At 41.1% G+C, this 15,641-nt stretch overlaps 1 protein-coding gene across 1 annotated transcript in view; it reads right to left on the reverse strand.

Moving 5' to 3' along the window:
• Positions 1 to 5,664: 5,664 nt before the first annotated feature.
• MEP1B (meprin A subunit beta) overlaps positions 5,665 to 15,641 on the reverse strand; it is a 30,859-nt gene continuing 20,882 nt past the window's right edge. Inside the window, exons 12-15 of the mRNA XM_037382287.1 lie at positions 13,842 to 14,024; positions 13,107 to 13,389; positions 10,471 to 10,672; positions 5,665 to 9,473 (exon numbers count right to left, since the gene is read on the reverse strand). Coding sequence (XP_037238184.1) covers positions 9,456 to 9,473; positions 10,471 to 10,672; positions 13,107 to 13,389; positions 13,842 to 14,024 — 686 coding nt within the window. The 3' untranslated portion in view covers positions 5,665 to 9,455. The remainder of the gene's footprint in view (positions 9,474 to 10,470; positions 10,673 to 13,106; positions 13,390 to 13,841; positions 14,025 to 15,641) is intronic.

Here is a 15,641-nt window from a genome sequence, read left to right on the forward strand (position 1 = left end):
AACAGTGACAAAGCTGACAGCTGTGTGGGTTTGGGGACCAAGGGGGAAGAAGTGTCTTAGCAACGATTGTGGCTGTGCTGGAGCAGCGCTGCGAGAGGTCCTGGGTTTGCTCTCACCAAGTGCCATGCTCCTGCTTGTGACTGCTGGACTGAACAGCACCGTCATCGGGGCACCAAAACATCAGACCAGCAAACAGGTACTGGTGGGTTGTCTTTTCTCAATCTGATTTGACAGCAGTTTACTCTGTGCTCTTACTTAAGCCTCCTGATATAACTGTCTTTCCAATAAATGGAGGGAACTGATTTCCCATTTCCCAGGAATATTTGGGCAGATAATTGTAAAAATACTTTGTAAGCGCAAGAACACTTATCTCATTCAAGTTCATTCCTGTCAGAGCTTGAAAGTATCAAGATTCCAGTGCACTGGAGCAACCTGCCCCTCACATTATCAGCAAATATTTAATGACTATCCCTAATGCCCAGCTCGGAGGTCAAGGCCTGCATCCTGCAGTCCCTGGATCTGAAGGAGGTGACCATGATGCTCCTCCTGCCCTCATTTCTTTTGCACATCCATGGAGAGGAGTCAGGGCTCTGGCTGCTGGGACCCACAACTTTCCCACTTCCATAAAAGTTTTGTACTGCACGCCTGTGTATTTGCATGGGGTTGCTGTGTAAACATAACGAATTCTGAAGTTTAATGACAAATAAGCCCTGCCGCAGCTGGGACAAAGACCTTTAGCAAGGGTAATCCTGCTTATATGTGGCTCCATCTGAGATGATCCAAACGCTTAGGAGTGCACGGCTACGTCTTACACAGTGAATCTTGTGAGGGATGTGCAAAAAATATTCTGACTTCACCAGCAGCTACTTAAATTTCAAATACTTTTAGCGCATTTGTGACAAAAGCCAAAAGTGGTGGAGAAGGAGGGGTATTTACTGCACTCCTGTTTAATAAACTAAGGGAAGTCATGCACTCACAGATAGCGTACAAGTTATTTGGCACAAATTAATCATTCACATATGTGCTGAATAAAATAGTAGTAAAGAAAGGTCAGGACTTCTCTACTGTTTATTAGGCTGTTTGATATTTTACAGTACTCTAAAACCAGTGTGCAAAAGGCTTTGGCCCTACAGCTGAAAAATGGAAAAAATGCTCTGCTTTCTCCTTTAAGAGGTGAACTTCGTATTGCAAAATATTCCCTAAACAACTTCCACCACCAGCAGGGGGGTGCCAGGAAGGCAGTTGACAGCAGCTGTAACTGCTGATTAAGAAACTGATGCTCAGCCTTGCATTTCCAAAGATACCGAACTTTCCATCTTTTGAGCTCTAAAACCTTCCTGTTGTGCAACGAGTCCTGTGCGCCTGGCTGCACGCTTTGCACCCGTGTGTGCAGCAGCAAGCACCCGTGTACCTGAGCTCCTGCACTCCAGCCCGTGGGGTTTTTTGGTAACAGAGCCTTGAAATGGTCTTGATGCCATCTAATACCAAATGGAGATGTGTTTTGTATTTGTGGAATGAAAAAAAAATAATATTTTTTAGCCCACCTAGTCCTGGTCCACCAGATCATTGAGATGCTGTGGGAAACAAGTGAGAAAGTAAATGTTCAAGTAAGCTCAACCACAGCCAATACGAAAGTAAGCTGACACGCCTGCAAAGTGGTTTGTGAAATATGGGTATAAATCAAAGCAAGTGGAAGCCAAGATAACTTGCTATGAGGAAAGCAAGTGGCACCACCTAATCTAGGCACTCAGGCCTAATTGTGGCATAAATGAAAGCATTTCTATGGCTTGGCTAGCACAAAAGGCAGTGTGGCTTGCTCATTTGAACTCCAGGGAGGAAAGGGGTAAATAACCTCTAGGGAAGAAAGGGTAAATAAACTTCTATTCCTCCTTTCCCCACGTTTAATTTCAGAAAGACCTTTGAGGTTGCTGAGACTGCATTCAAAATGGATGTATTTGTGCCTATTTGTATTTCTCAGAAATTCAAATTTGTTCCAGAGCTCAAGATTCATTCTTGGGGGGGGAGGTGGTTGCCAGCCAGTGCTCTGCAGGTCTTTCGTGGACTGGGGTGTAGTCAGTGGGGATGTTTGATGTCAACCAAGTTGCTATGCACTCCCACCGTGTGACTGTGTGGGGACCCAGCCAGGAAAGCCAGCATGGGGCAGAGCACCGGGACAGGGGCAGCCCCGCTTTTCCTGGCAAGGTAATTGGGTGTGGGATGGGGCTTCCCACCTAAGGGAGAAGGACAAAAGTTTATATCTGGTCTTCAGTGGCTGAGTGAAATAGAGCGTTGGTCTCCACCAGTTCCTCCAACAAATCGTCCAAGGCAAGAACCGCTCTTATTTATTGCCCCTGGCAGCAGCCTACACAGGGATGAGCTCTCCATAGGGACAGCAGAGCAGGCACCACAAGGCACCTAGCACCACTGGCTTTGTCCTCAGCAGAGGCCATGGAAGGGGTTATGCTTCTGAGTTTTTCTTCAATTTTCCAGCTTCCAGTGATGAAGTATGTTTTGTGTGACACTTGTGCCAGCGTAGCCCCTGCATCACCCCGGCAGCCAGTTTCCCACACGTCCCTGAGGGAGAGAGCTGCCCAAGGAGGCTCTGCAGTGCTGTGGCAGGGGCAGCTGGAGGTCTCATGATACTTGTAAGTGACAGACATGCTAAAGGAGCTAGCTAACAGAAAGGTAATGGAAATAGGTTTGAAAAGGACACAGGTAGCAGTGATTGATCTTACTGTGAGCTGGGAACCTATGAAAAGCAAAGCAAACAGGTGGGCTGCTAGGCAGGAGGAATAGTTCAGGCTTCATGTTGCAAAGGTGCATCTATGCTTCGGAGATAAGGTCTGCAGACTATGTGCAGTGGCCCATAGTAGGTATTCACTATCTCAATTTAATTTTCTTTTTTTTCCCTTAGAGCTTTTTTCCCCTTAAGGAAATTCATATTTTCTTACCCCAGTGGCTTTTCTTTTTCCATTCCTCCCAATCACACACACTAAGGCTTAAGCACGATCATTATTCTTTTGGCCAAGGCAAACCTGCAGTTGTCCTGAGTGGCTGCAGAGGTTGTTCCTTAATCGGCTGAGATGATAGATACTTTCATTTTCTGTTTCTCTGCTTACCTTTAGCTCACCCTGACAAATCTTTTCTGGTGACAAAGGCATGAAAGTAGCACCCAGAATGAAACCTGACTCTTCTAAGGAGCAACAGAGACTCCTACCAGAGTTAATAAGCAAAGTTTATTAAACAACTTAATAAGCTAGTATTTTATTAAGTTTACTAGTTACTTAATAAACTAAACTGAAGTTGCAATGCTATTTTATGTAATTTCCAATGCTCTGTTCTGAGCAGGCAAACATCATTTACCTGAGTGAAAGCTGCTTCCAAACCCAAGTGTCCACAACACGATGAGGAGCATGAAGAAAAAAAGCAATCACAGATGAAGAGGCAGACAGGCTACTGACAAGATTTGACTGGCTTTTTGTAGCATAGACTGCGTGGATGCAGATGGTGTTAAAAAAATAATAATCAAGGGCAAATGCACATATGCAGAGCTCTAGCAGAACAAGATGGCTGGGTCTAGTTACCCATTAATAACTGCTAAGCAGAAGTGCTACCATTAAGTTAATCAAAATGTTCCATCAAATTGTTTAGAGGTAAGGTTCAAATCTGATAAAGAGCACACAATCTTTTTTTCCCATGAGTATTGCACTGGAAGAGCAATCATGTTTATGTATTGTAGGATTAAGCATTGCAGCCTTGGGAAACAATGAGGTTTGATTTTGTTCTTTTAAGTTCCAGACATTCAAGTGAAGCTTCCTTGATGCTATTTTATTTTTACAGTAGGTGAAGTCAAAGGCAGACATCAAGAATGGACAGTTTCATCTCAAGTGGAAGGAGTTTAGGAACTCGTGAGCAAATTAAAATGAAAACTGGAATGTAAACCTGTCTGCAACCTTTATGACACCAGTTATAGCGTACATGGTGTAGGTAATAAACTTTGACTGGGGATGGGTGGGTGGGGAGAGAAAAAAAAATTCCATTAAAAAAACAGGAAAAGGTGACATTGGTGATAGTTTTTGAAGAAACTTAACATAAAGGAGACTGATACATTTGCACTCTAGAAAATTATTAATTTGGAAGTAGGAGGAAGGAGGAGTGATCTATCTAAATTGATATGGTCGTTGGGGTTTTTTTCCCCGTTTGTTCTGTTGATGCTCAGAAAGAGGAGAGGACAGGGAGAACAGCTACAGAGAATCTGTCTGCTGCAAAAAATTCATAATCTTCTTGCACAAAACAAATCATTAAAACTTGATGTTAGAGCTGTCTTTTGTAATAAATTATGATGTATGTAGTTGAAAGATGTGGGAAAATGAGATCACCATCTATTTAATTTAATAGCTTCATAACACAGAGCAAAGTACAGATATTTTGCCATTACTGCATCAAATACTACAAAAGTCTCTAAGCAACAACTCTACATTTGAGAAACAGCAACTGAATTTTCAGAAAAAGAAGCTTATTTGGTGGTTATCTTCTTCTTTTGAGACATGACTATCTGTACTACTGGCACTGAAGATGATAGCTTGAAAATGCAGTCCAAGTAGACAGAAGAATTAAGAAACTATTTAAGAGAATCAAAGGTACGTTAACTGACATGTGGCATCTGTGTCTTAGCAAAAGCCCCTGAGCTCGAATAACAGTGGAAAATGAGAGCTGTGACAAAAAAAAAAAATATGGAGAAATACCACTTTATTCTGATCTGTGCCTGAAAAAAATGACAGCTCATGCCTCCTGCCCTGCACCCTGGAACTGTGTCTGCCCAGTGTGAGTGGTACAAGACACCTGACATGCTTAGCTGCAGAAAGAGAGCTAGTGTCTAGGATCAGTCCCTTTTTTTTGCATTTAGACAATGCAGTGCCAGCCAGACTATTAAACATTATGATTCAGTTATTTGCTACTTGTGCAAAAGCTAGACCGAGTGAGCTGATCCGTGTGATGCAAATAGCAATGAAATTGGTCTAGTTTGCCTATATCAGGAATATGAAGCTGTGTATACTGTTTAGCATAGATATTAGGTAGCATGCCTAAAAGATTTTCTGCAATGCTGAGATTCCTGAAGAAAGACTGCTAAGTAGCTAGAAAAACAGCCTACCTTTTCTTTTTTTTTTTTTTTTTTTACTCCAAACCTGAGCCACTAACTTGAATATTGGGGTTATTTTATTTTATTTTTAAGCTCATGCTGTGACTCCTGATAGACTCAGCAGTGGGGAATGAGTCATGCACACAGCTCTAAATACAATGTGCACATACTCTGCTGGGTCCAGCTGTACAGCTAGTCCAAAGCCCAGAAAGGGAGGAGCAGAAAAGACAACGTTCACTTAAACCTGGGTCTTTGCTAGGGGGGGGGAGGTCACCAGGTACCAGCAGAAACCCTTTGAATGGGGAACAGGAGCAGGGCAGTCGACCTGAGAAGTCAACATCCACAGCTCAAGCCCTTGTTCTGCACATTGTAGGAACCAAATAATAGGCTTTTTACACTAGTCCTGATCTGAAGAGAGTGGAATGCGCCTGACCAGGGGTGCAGGCAAAGCAAATCCTTGTTGCAAATTTTAAGCTGAATCACCACAGTGTGAGAAGGAAGGGAAAGAAAAGTGGAACTTGGTGCAGATTTAATGCTGGTGGCTTTTACTGTAATATTAATATCTCAGTTATTTCACACAGAGACATTTACATTAAAGATTTTTAGTAAACCTTTCTGTGAATAAATCTGCTTTAGGAAAGTAAACACCCAGGCTTCAACCCCACGTATGGCTCTTTGACTGACCAATGCAGTGTCTGATCTGTGATGAAATCTGTAAATGTGTCAAATGTATGTCTCCAAAATTAAGCTATTTCATTAAAAATAATAGATGCAGTCCTAATAACCATGTAGGAAAAGTCTTTGTAAAGCAGGGAAGTCAGCTCCAGAGGAAAACCGTAGGACCTGGGCTGGTGAATTTTCATTACTGTTTTCACAAGAGATGACCATTACTGAGGCATTGCAACTCTAACCAGTTAAATTACAAATCCAAGTAAAGCATCTAGTCATAAAGAACAGCAGTCCAGTTGAAATGCTTCATTTCCTAAACCACATGTGTACTTTTAATCTCTCACCTCCTTTCTTCACAGAAAAATAACATCACTGTAAGTCAGTTGTGCTACAGCTTTTTAAGAAAAATGTATTTTTTCAGGAACTTGAGCTAGTCATGTAACTTCTGTGATAGACAATAAAGGGCAATATTGAATCTGATGCTGGACTTCCCAAGTAATTTTTTCTGCATTGCACATTGAAAACAATGTATTTTTCTCTTGAGTATTTTTAGGTCGGTTAATGACATTAATAAAACCTCAGTCTCTTTTGGCACTATGGAATCTGCTCACCACTGAAAAGTGAGTTGTTCATGCTCGCTGACCAGGAGATTCAGTTTTAAGTTGTACTCTTCACTGATTCATGTTTGAAATTAGTAAGTAGAAGCTTAAAGGTTTTCCCCATGGAATTTTACCGTTTCACGATATACCTTATGGAATTTGTATTTTGCACAATATATTGTAATAAATTGCTCGGTGTATTAAGCTGTCTTCTGATGAAAGCACGGGTATTTATGCCATTTCATGTAATCTGGATTTCAAAAAATATAAACAATCTCTGCAGTCATAAATCTGGTAGTTCACATTTGAAATTATGAAATGCCTACTGTTTATAATGTTACGTATTTTAGCCAGAGTCGAATTTATGAACAGTCTCATTTGTGTCTTCTTAACTCCATGTAAATCTATGTGCATATCTTAATCCTCCAAATGCGCCTTCAATTATTTGCATGAAAACTGCTGATGAAGACATGTCAAAATAGGGAAGTTATTTTAAGACAGCTATAGTAGGGTATCTTCCTATCCAGGATGTTTGTTAGCTCTGACAAATCTTTGTTAATTTTGGCTGGCTGTTTCCATGAATCTTTGGGTTCCAACAAAAGCTAATAAAACCAGCTATGAATGCTTTAAATATAACTACACTTCAGAGAATATAAATCAGAGGAGGAGTAGATATGTAATGTTGGTACAGAAGCATACACATTTGTTGCTTTGTCCCATGCAGTAGTGTTCAGAGGAAGGCTAGTTCCCTCATCAAATTTCCATACATTTGAACTGCTCTGGCCCAGAGTTAGAACAAATTGCATGGCAAATGTTAAGATCATCAACATCCATTCCAGGGAATCAAAGTAGCTGCTGACCTTTAAACGTGAACATATTAACATACCAGTCAACAAACCATCTGGCGTGACCTGACATTTCTGTTACTGGCATTCCTGCCTCTTGCAGCTCCCTTCCAAAACACTGAAAATGTGATGATCTGTGCCCATGGTGACTGCCATCCCTCTCTGCAAAGTACCCTCAGGGAAGTATACATTGCTTCCTCTGGCCCTTTTATTTCCATGCACTACTCTCTTCTCCAAATCCCACTGAATTGTAGCCCAGCTTGTCAAGGGCGTTAAGAGAGCCACCAAATCTAGCACCCCTGGGATCCTTCCTCCCCAGCCAACATGCCCAGCCAGGAACGGTCCCAGGTGATCTGTACATCCCAGTCCCAAGGGTGCAGCATGAAACCTGTTTGCAGGTCTGGCCTGTAGCAAGGTTTAGTGTGTATCCAAGAGACACGCACACAGGCACACAGAGGTCCCTAGTGCACAGGCTGCTGCACACACAGAGCTGTGCGGGTAGCACCACCCACCTATAACACTACCCAAACACACACAAGTGCAGACAGCCCTGTCCTCTTCCTCCCCTCCAGCTGATCAGAAGGGAGGTTCTCTGGTGAAAACATGTGTCCTCATCATAAACTCAGCCACATTCACAGTCCCCTTGAATGTTAGCATGGCCTCTAAATGCGTTTCATGTCCACGGCTGGACCTGGGGTCCTTTAACTGGTATGCAAGTCACCTCCTACTTGCCAGATAGAGCACTGTGATGCTTGCTAGTGAAACAGATGCACACGCTCACAGACTCATTGCATAAGCATTCCCACAATCACAGATCCCTTGAATATTAGCATGAACTCTCAGTTTACCTAATATCCATGCCTGGATCCTGAGCTCCCTTACCCCAGCCACTGGCTCAGACCGTGTCCTCCAGATGTGGAAATGTTTCTTCCAACTCATCAGCTAGTCCATCTTGAGGTTTGCTAGTGAATTATACATACACGCACAGAGAAATAAAATCACTGAAGAAATATGTATACACCCAGGTCTTCCCAGCTGCCAGCACTTAGACCTCTTACACATCCCCATACAACCTGATCGCTCCCAGCTGCTGCCACCCAAACCTACAGCCCTGGTGCCCTTGGCCTCTCCTCCAGTTGCTCGCACTTGGACCTTCAACACACATACAACGCACATGCACCCCAGTCCCTCAGCTCACAGTTTCACCAGTTACTGGCACACACACTCTTGCATGCTAGTCCCTCCATGGGCTAGTACCCAGGCCCACAAGTCCTAAGACCTGTGGTCTCCTCTGGTTGTTGGCACACAGATCTCTTTTACAGGTCTGTCTCTCCAGTTGCTGGCACCCTTTTCCCACATGAGTTCCTCTCTGAGTCACTGTGATCCTTCCCTTTTCTTTGGATCCTTGGGCCCTTCCCCTAAACATCCCATCGTCATTTTTACTTAAGTCCACAAACCTCTTCTGATAGCTCATATCCCAAGGAGCCTCAATTTTCCCATAATACTCACGTTAATCATGTTTCCCCCTTCCTATCAGTTAAAAATTCAGGTTGACATTCTTGAAGGCTCTGCCTGAGTAGTTCCTTTAATGGACCATCAATCAGCAGCTGAAGCATTCTGGGTCCTCATTATCGTCTCTATTGTGACTTCCTCATTAATGTTTGTGTGTCTGTGTGGTTAATTTATCACTTTCCTCATTAGTTGTTATTTCTTTTATAGTGAATAGATCACAACTAAATAACTTAATGAACCAGACACTCCCACACTGCATGTACCCTGACATTACTGACTGACAGCTGTTGCAGGACTCAGAACAGCTGGGTAACCCATGATTACAGGGTCCAGCTCCCTTTTATTAAAGATGTCTGTATCATGATAAGGTAGCAAACCTAGACTTTACTGTGTTGATTGAAACTCAGGATGCAGTTTTACATGTTTTCTTCATATTCAGGTAGACTTGAAGGACTGGGCAGGCATGTCACACAACATATTTCCATTTTTCTCCGTTGCATGGAGATACACAGCACTGTCAGACACTTCGCTGACTTTAGCATAGTATTTTATCCAGATGATGAATTATTTTCCAGACTTTACAAACCTTTATCATGGTGGTTGAGATAAAAGTAATAGAAAGAACGATGACGCAGTTGTGGTTTTCCAGTGACGTTCATCTTGTGACTTTGATGCTTGTTTGCATTACCTTCAAAAGGATGTTTTATTCTAAATGCAGGGAGAAAAAACAAACAAATAAACAAACCCACATCTTATAAGTGTGTAGGGAAGGGAAAAATGTGTATAATGTAAGAGTGTTACTTGCAAAGAAACCAAAATTATATATTGGAGGGCCATAAAGTAACAGTGTCAAGTATTTGGTATTGCACAGAAGTACTGCACCTCAACAGGATATCACACAAAGAATATTAGTACAAAATTAAAAATGGAACTCTGCTGTCTGGAAAGCCATTCCTATTCTATTTGCTTAAAAAACTTCTCCTGTGCCTTGTGAGTCCCTCTAAGCTACATCACTGTTGCCATTTCCAAGTTTAAGTCTCTATTTAAACTAAGAGTCCATGTGCCTCAGACTTTATGAAATTTTCTACCAAAACCTGCCCAAATGCCAGTGCTATTCACTACATGGGCTTTCTGATCCAGCCGTTCAGATAGTTTTAATCTGCTGTCTTCTTTTACCTCTCCCTAAGCCATGATTTCCATGGCTACTTTGTTCCTTGCATAAAAAATGGCCATTGCATAGGGAAACTAATTTTTAGATTTGCTTTTTGTTTCAGCATTTTGGGTTGGGGGTTTTAGCACCATATTCAGTTGTTTTAAGGAGAGATCTTCAGTAGAAAATGCAGTAAAATAGATGAAATACAAGTCCACTAAGTGGAAAACACAGTTTAGTTAACAAACTGAAAATTAGCTCCTTTGTTTACACTCTCCCACTCAATGTAGACTGCCATCAGGGCAGTAAGAGTTGCGGGGGTGGTGGAGAAGAGATTTTGAATGTATTGATTTTTTGGTCTTTGATAAATTAGTAGCACTTAATGGAGCTCTTTAATTCCTAAGCTGGTGTCTTCAGACTTCAAAAATGTAACATCTTCCAATTTACTTCTTACTAAATTTGATTGTTTACTTTTTAGTAAATATAGATAAATATGTGTGTGTGTTTTATATATATGTGTATATATATGTATGTTGAAAGAGGCAAAATACTTACTTCTTCTAAAGTCAGGCTCTCCCCAGTTTCCTTTCCTTGGCTGTATTTCTTTTTAAGGCACACTGCAGTTGTGATAGTGACAATAAGCATTACAACAAATACAGTTATGGTTGAAGAAACAGCTATTATAGTATTTTCTTCAGTTGAGCCTTTCCTTTCGCACTTTTCTCCCATGTACCACCAGTTGTCACCTGCTGGACATCTAGAAAGTAAAAGAACAAATGTGTGCTATCCCCTAAAGATTAAAGGCATGAAAACATCTACTTAAGAAAAACAGCATCTCTGATGCACTGTTTCTATATATAACCCAAAGCACAATGAAGTTATCTTAAAATGGACTTCTATTTTAAAGTTGTCTTGAGTGGCTCACTGTCCTTACACATCTGGAGTGCTTCTTTCAGCTTCCCACTCTTTTACAGGTCACATCTTCAGAGAGAGTCTATGCAGGAAACCCAAGCACCGTCCTGATACTTTTGACTGCTTAACGCTTGGCTGCAGCTGATCTATAGAATGCTGCTGCTGCTACAGAATGGTCATCTTTCGCTACCAATAGAGAGGCCCTCTGGATCACTCAGTTCACTTATCTGCTTCCTTTTCCTTGAAGTTTATAGCACTTCTGTTGATAAAAAACTCACTTGCTGCTCCACGAAACTGATAGCAGTCAATAGGACCAGTGCCATGTAATATTTGCTTGTGCTATAACTAATTAGCCTCATACCCTAATGCAGTTCTGCCTTTTGTCATGCTCAGCTTTTACACAAAGCCCTTCTACCTTCTTCCCTCAGTCAATCTAGAAAAGACTTTATAGGAAGGAGTTGAATCAGCTCCTGTGGCAACTGGTCCAGAAGCTTTTAACTGCTATTTTTATCCAATCAAGCCACATTTACCACCCTCCAGAAAACTTCATCCTCCTGTTTCCTCACATTTCCTTTGGTGTTTTTTTTTTATTTCTCAGCTCACCTTATGCATCAATTCAAATCTGTGAGATAAATGAGATGGAGACCACACACAAGCTGGACTCTCAAGGCATCTCTGACCAGATAGCAGCTGAACCAAAACTTTGATGCAGGAACTCCTCAGTTCAAGAACTGAGCTAGCTGAACGTGTTCCCACCACATTCTCCTTTCCCTGCTTGGTGCTTCTCCACTGGTAGATGTGGTATGTTCTGATCAGACCTCCTCCTTGCCAGAAGGGGCTTATTTTCAAATGTAAAGAACTTGTATGAGCTGGCTCTGCCCTCCCCCAAGAAGAAGGTAAGAAAAGAAATTGACATCCTAGCAGTTGTCTGGTTTTACAACTAAAAACAACCTCCAGGCCTCGATTCCTTCACCTTATCCAGCATCACAACCAGCTGCGAAACATTTTATGGGGAGCACATGAGGGTCCCAATGATCCAACTGAAAAAAAAAAACCAGCTGTGCAGTACTGCTGAGTGCACACCTGCCCCTACATTTCTCACCCTGGTTGTTCCTTATGTATCGTTTTTCTAGCTCCTAAGCCATTTATTCAGAACTACCCTCAACCCTCAAAATTAGTCTGTTGGCAGTGTGCTGCAAAGACACTGACTATTGGGGGACTTCACGTGATCCAGCTCAGAGTTCTGTATCGCATTCCCCCTCGTTTCCCAGTAGGAAATTGGACTGGAAACTGACTGCTGGTCACACACTTCTCTAGGATGGAAAATAGTTCACATAGCCACTAGAGCTTCAAACAGTCCAGAGCTGTCAGAAAATAAATGTTCTCTTTCCATAATTTTGAAATCAAGCATAACAATCAGCACAACATTTTTTTGTCTTCTTGGAACAGCTTCTTGACATTTACTCATATTGGTGACCTGCTTCTGATGGGTTGCACAAGAATTGTTTTTTAAAATGTTTCTAAATGGGGAGATATAACATTTAATGAGTATTCCTGACCCTTGTTACTCTCAGGATTTAGATGTTTGCCTCACAGCATTCCTCCAATCTACCTGCCCTGGCACAGCATCACATAAGGTTACCATCTTCAGCCTTAGAGCTTGTTTGAGAGCTGGGACAATGCTAATGAGTCAGGTGGGTTACACAAATGTATCCACAGAGAATTAAATAAAAGTTGATATTCATTTCCTTGCAGGGCAAACAACATTTTTAGTCCTCAGCTTTCATTGCTGCTTTCAAAAGCAAGCAACTACACTTAAGTAATTCATGGTTATAATTTGCACTACATGATATTTCTGAAACAAATTCTAAAATAATATCTATGCTGCCTCTTGCCTGCAAACTATTAAACATCTTTTCTACTGATATGAATGCTCTTTTGTTTCAACTGCATTTATATTTAACTCTTCTAAATGTTGCTGCAGGGACTTCTAAGGAGATGCACAGTCCATTTTATAACATCACTGAAAATTATAAACACGTTTAAAATACAATTTACAGGGAAGTCAAGCAAAGTACTTCAAAATGGTCAAATGCTGAAGTTAGGAGCTTTGTTGCCCAAACTGGTCATAAGCTTTAGTCTCGCAGTAGCAATTGGGAATATTTGCCTTAAATCAGCTATAGTCTGTCTTTCCTTTCATTAGGAATAAAGATTTATTCTACTAGAAACTTCCATTATTCACCCTAAAACTGCATTTGAGAGTGAGTGAAGGCAGTTACCTGCACACCGGTGCTCCATGTACGATAATGCAGACACCATCATTTTCACAAGAGTTGTCTGGACAGAAACCTGGAACCTCTGGCTTTTCAGTCAGGGTGACAGAAGCTGTTGTGATGGGTGTTGTGGTGGTGGTAGACATAGTGGTAGGCTTGGTGGTCGTGGCGGTGGTGGGCTTGGTGGTGGCAGTGGTGTTAGAGGTAGGTTTGGTGGTGGTGGCACTGGGTGTGTTTATAACAGAAGTGGGTGAAGCACTTGGCTGAGTTGACAGTAGATGTGATATATCTGCATGATAAAAACACAGGAAATAAGATCTTTATTTCATGTTATTCTACCTCTTATTCTAATGGTGAGTTCTAATAGTAAAGAGCAAAAAGCCTGTCCACAGGTAGAATAGTCAGATAAATAGTCTTTTTTACCTTTAGGAAGCATGATGTATTTTGGAAATATCCTCTAGGGTTTTTTCAGAAACAGACAATTTTATTCTAAGTACTCTATTCAAAATAATTTGCACAGAACTAGCATCGTGTTATACATCTCCACATGAGATAAAGGAATTAGACTATGCATGTACCTATCCACAATTTATTCAGATATATGACCTGACTTCAGATACATGCGTAGTTCCCTGCTCTTGTGCAAAGTATCACATGTATTTATATCTGTAGCACTAGTGACTTAGTATGTGCCATTCCATGTTTAGTGTATTGTAAAGAATATCAGCTATGTTTACATACCTTCCATTGTTATAAGAATATAAACACCATCTTCTTTAATAAAGTTGCGGCTTCTAAGTCTCTGATGAGTCAAAAATGAACTCGTTCCACTTCCTGGACCCCTCATGAATGTAGTTCCATTGGGAAAAGATGCTGTGGATCCCACTTTATCTGGTCTATCCCAAAAATAAGCTGATGAGGAAGCTGGGGAAAAAAATTAACTTCATGTGAGTGTGGAACCACTGTGAATTTCTTTCTAAATAGGGTCCTTTCCTTCTCAAATAATCTCTGCTGCAAAGTAGTACTGAGGCCCCTCTCAACAACCAAGACACACTGTGTCCTACTTTGCCTGCTTCTGCTTAACTGCTCAGGGATATCATGAATATGGAGAAGACAATAGATTACCTGAAACTCAAGGAGTAGGAGCAATGCTGAATCTGCCTACAATATTTGCAGGGGGTTTTTTGCCTGAGATTCCACGCTAATGAGATGCACAAAACAACAGAGATCTTCAAAGGCTTGGTTTAGCTTGAGGTATTGAGAAAAGAACCTGCTGGAGACGAGGTTAGTGGAGAGCTAGTTGAAAACCTGTTGTATTCTCTTTTTAGTTCTTTTAAACTGTGGTGGGCAAGAAGATGAGTAGCATATGAATCAACTGTAAAATTAATTAATTCAGTGCTTCTCAAAAAAAAAATAAAAATCTGTTAATGTGGATGTAGAGCAAAGGGTACTTGAACAACCTGAATGGTCACAGGCGACTGATGTTCCTTCCATAAGACCCTGTTCTAAATCTCAAAGCTGAGCCTGATTGTCTATGAAAATATCTGGCAGAGGGAGAAGAAACTGCCTGTTACCTCTGATGGTTAGAGAAAGGGTAGGAGTTACAAAGCTTCCCTTGGGAATCTGAAGCTATTAGAAATATCTGATTCAATTAGGGAAGGGAGAAGGAGCAGAGTGCAAACAGACTGCATGTCCACAGGGTCAGGGAAGGAAAAGGGCTAAGCACTATGGCCATAACAGCAGAGAGCACAGGGAAAATGTGAACCACCCATGGAGAACCTGGTGTCGTGCATCTTTCATTTACAGAGAGGACATTTAGTCTTTCTAGTTTACATGCTTTGTTTTAACATACAGTGTCATAGAAAAATGAACATAAATCATAAAAATTTTAAAATAATACTGTCAAGTAGACATTTTTGTGCCTTCCTTTCTTCACTAATATTACAATCTGAAAGCTCAGGAAGCTCGTTCAGTGGTGGAGGTGGTTTCTTTTGGCAAAACTGTTACATCAACACAGAAAGTTATTATGGCTTAAATCCAATCTCTATCCAATGATGCATATGGGGGTTTTCTTTAATATCTCTTTTTACCATGTCTCAGGGTTACATCTTTAGTTCAACTGCCTCCTTTCCAAGTTACTGTGGACCATTGGTCCTTATCTTCTCACACCTTGAACGAGTACAGATTATGTAATATGAATCAGTACTTTGTCCATCTGGAGATTTGCTGTACCATTTATGAGGGCAGGGATTTGTTTCCTAGTTGCACTTTTATCTGGTATGAACTGTGTTTATTGTTAATTCAGTATTTTTCTTTTCAAGCCTTCTGGAAAACTTCCATTCCCATTAAAGCACATATAAATGCATCTTCACAGAGCATATGAAAGAAATTTTAGGAGTGGATCATCCACCTGTTTCTTATGCAAATCAACTTTGAAAGCCCAGGTCCCCACTTAACCTACTTCTATATTTTATTTTTTCTTGTTTGTGGATCAATTATATTGTTGCTGCAAACAAATGAAACACTCCAGAAGCTGAAAAA

This window comes from Falco rusticolus, chromosome 3 (genome assembly GCF_015220075.1).
Source record: "Falco rusticolus isolate bFalRus1 chromosome 3, bFalRus1.pri, whole genome shotgun sequence".
NCBI classification, from domain to species: domain Eukaryota; kingdom Metazoa; phylum Chordata; class Aves; order Falconiformes; family Falconidae; genus Falco; species Falco rusticolus.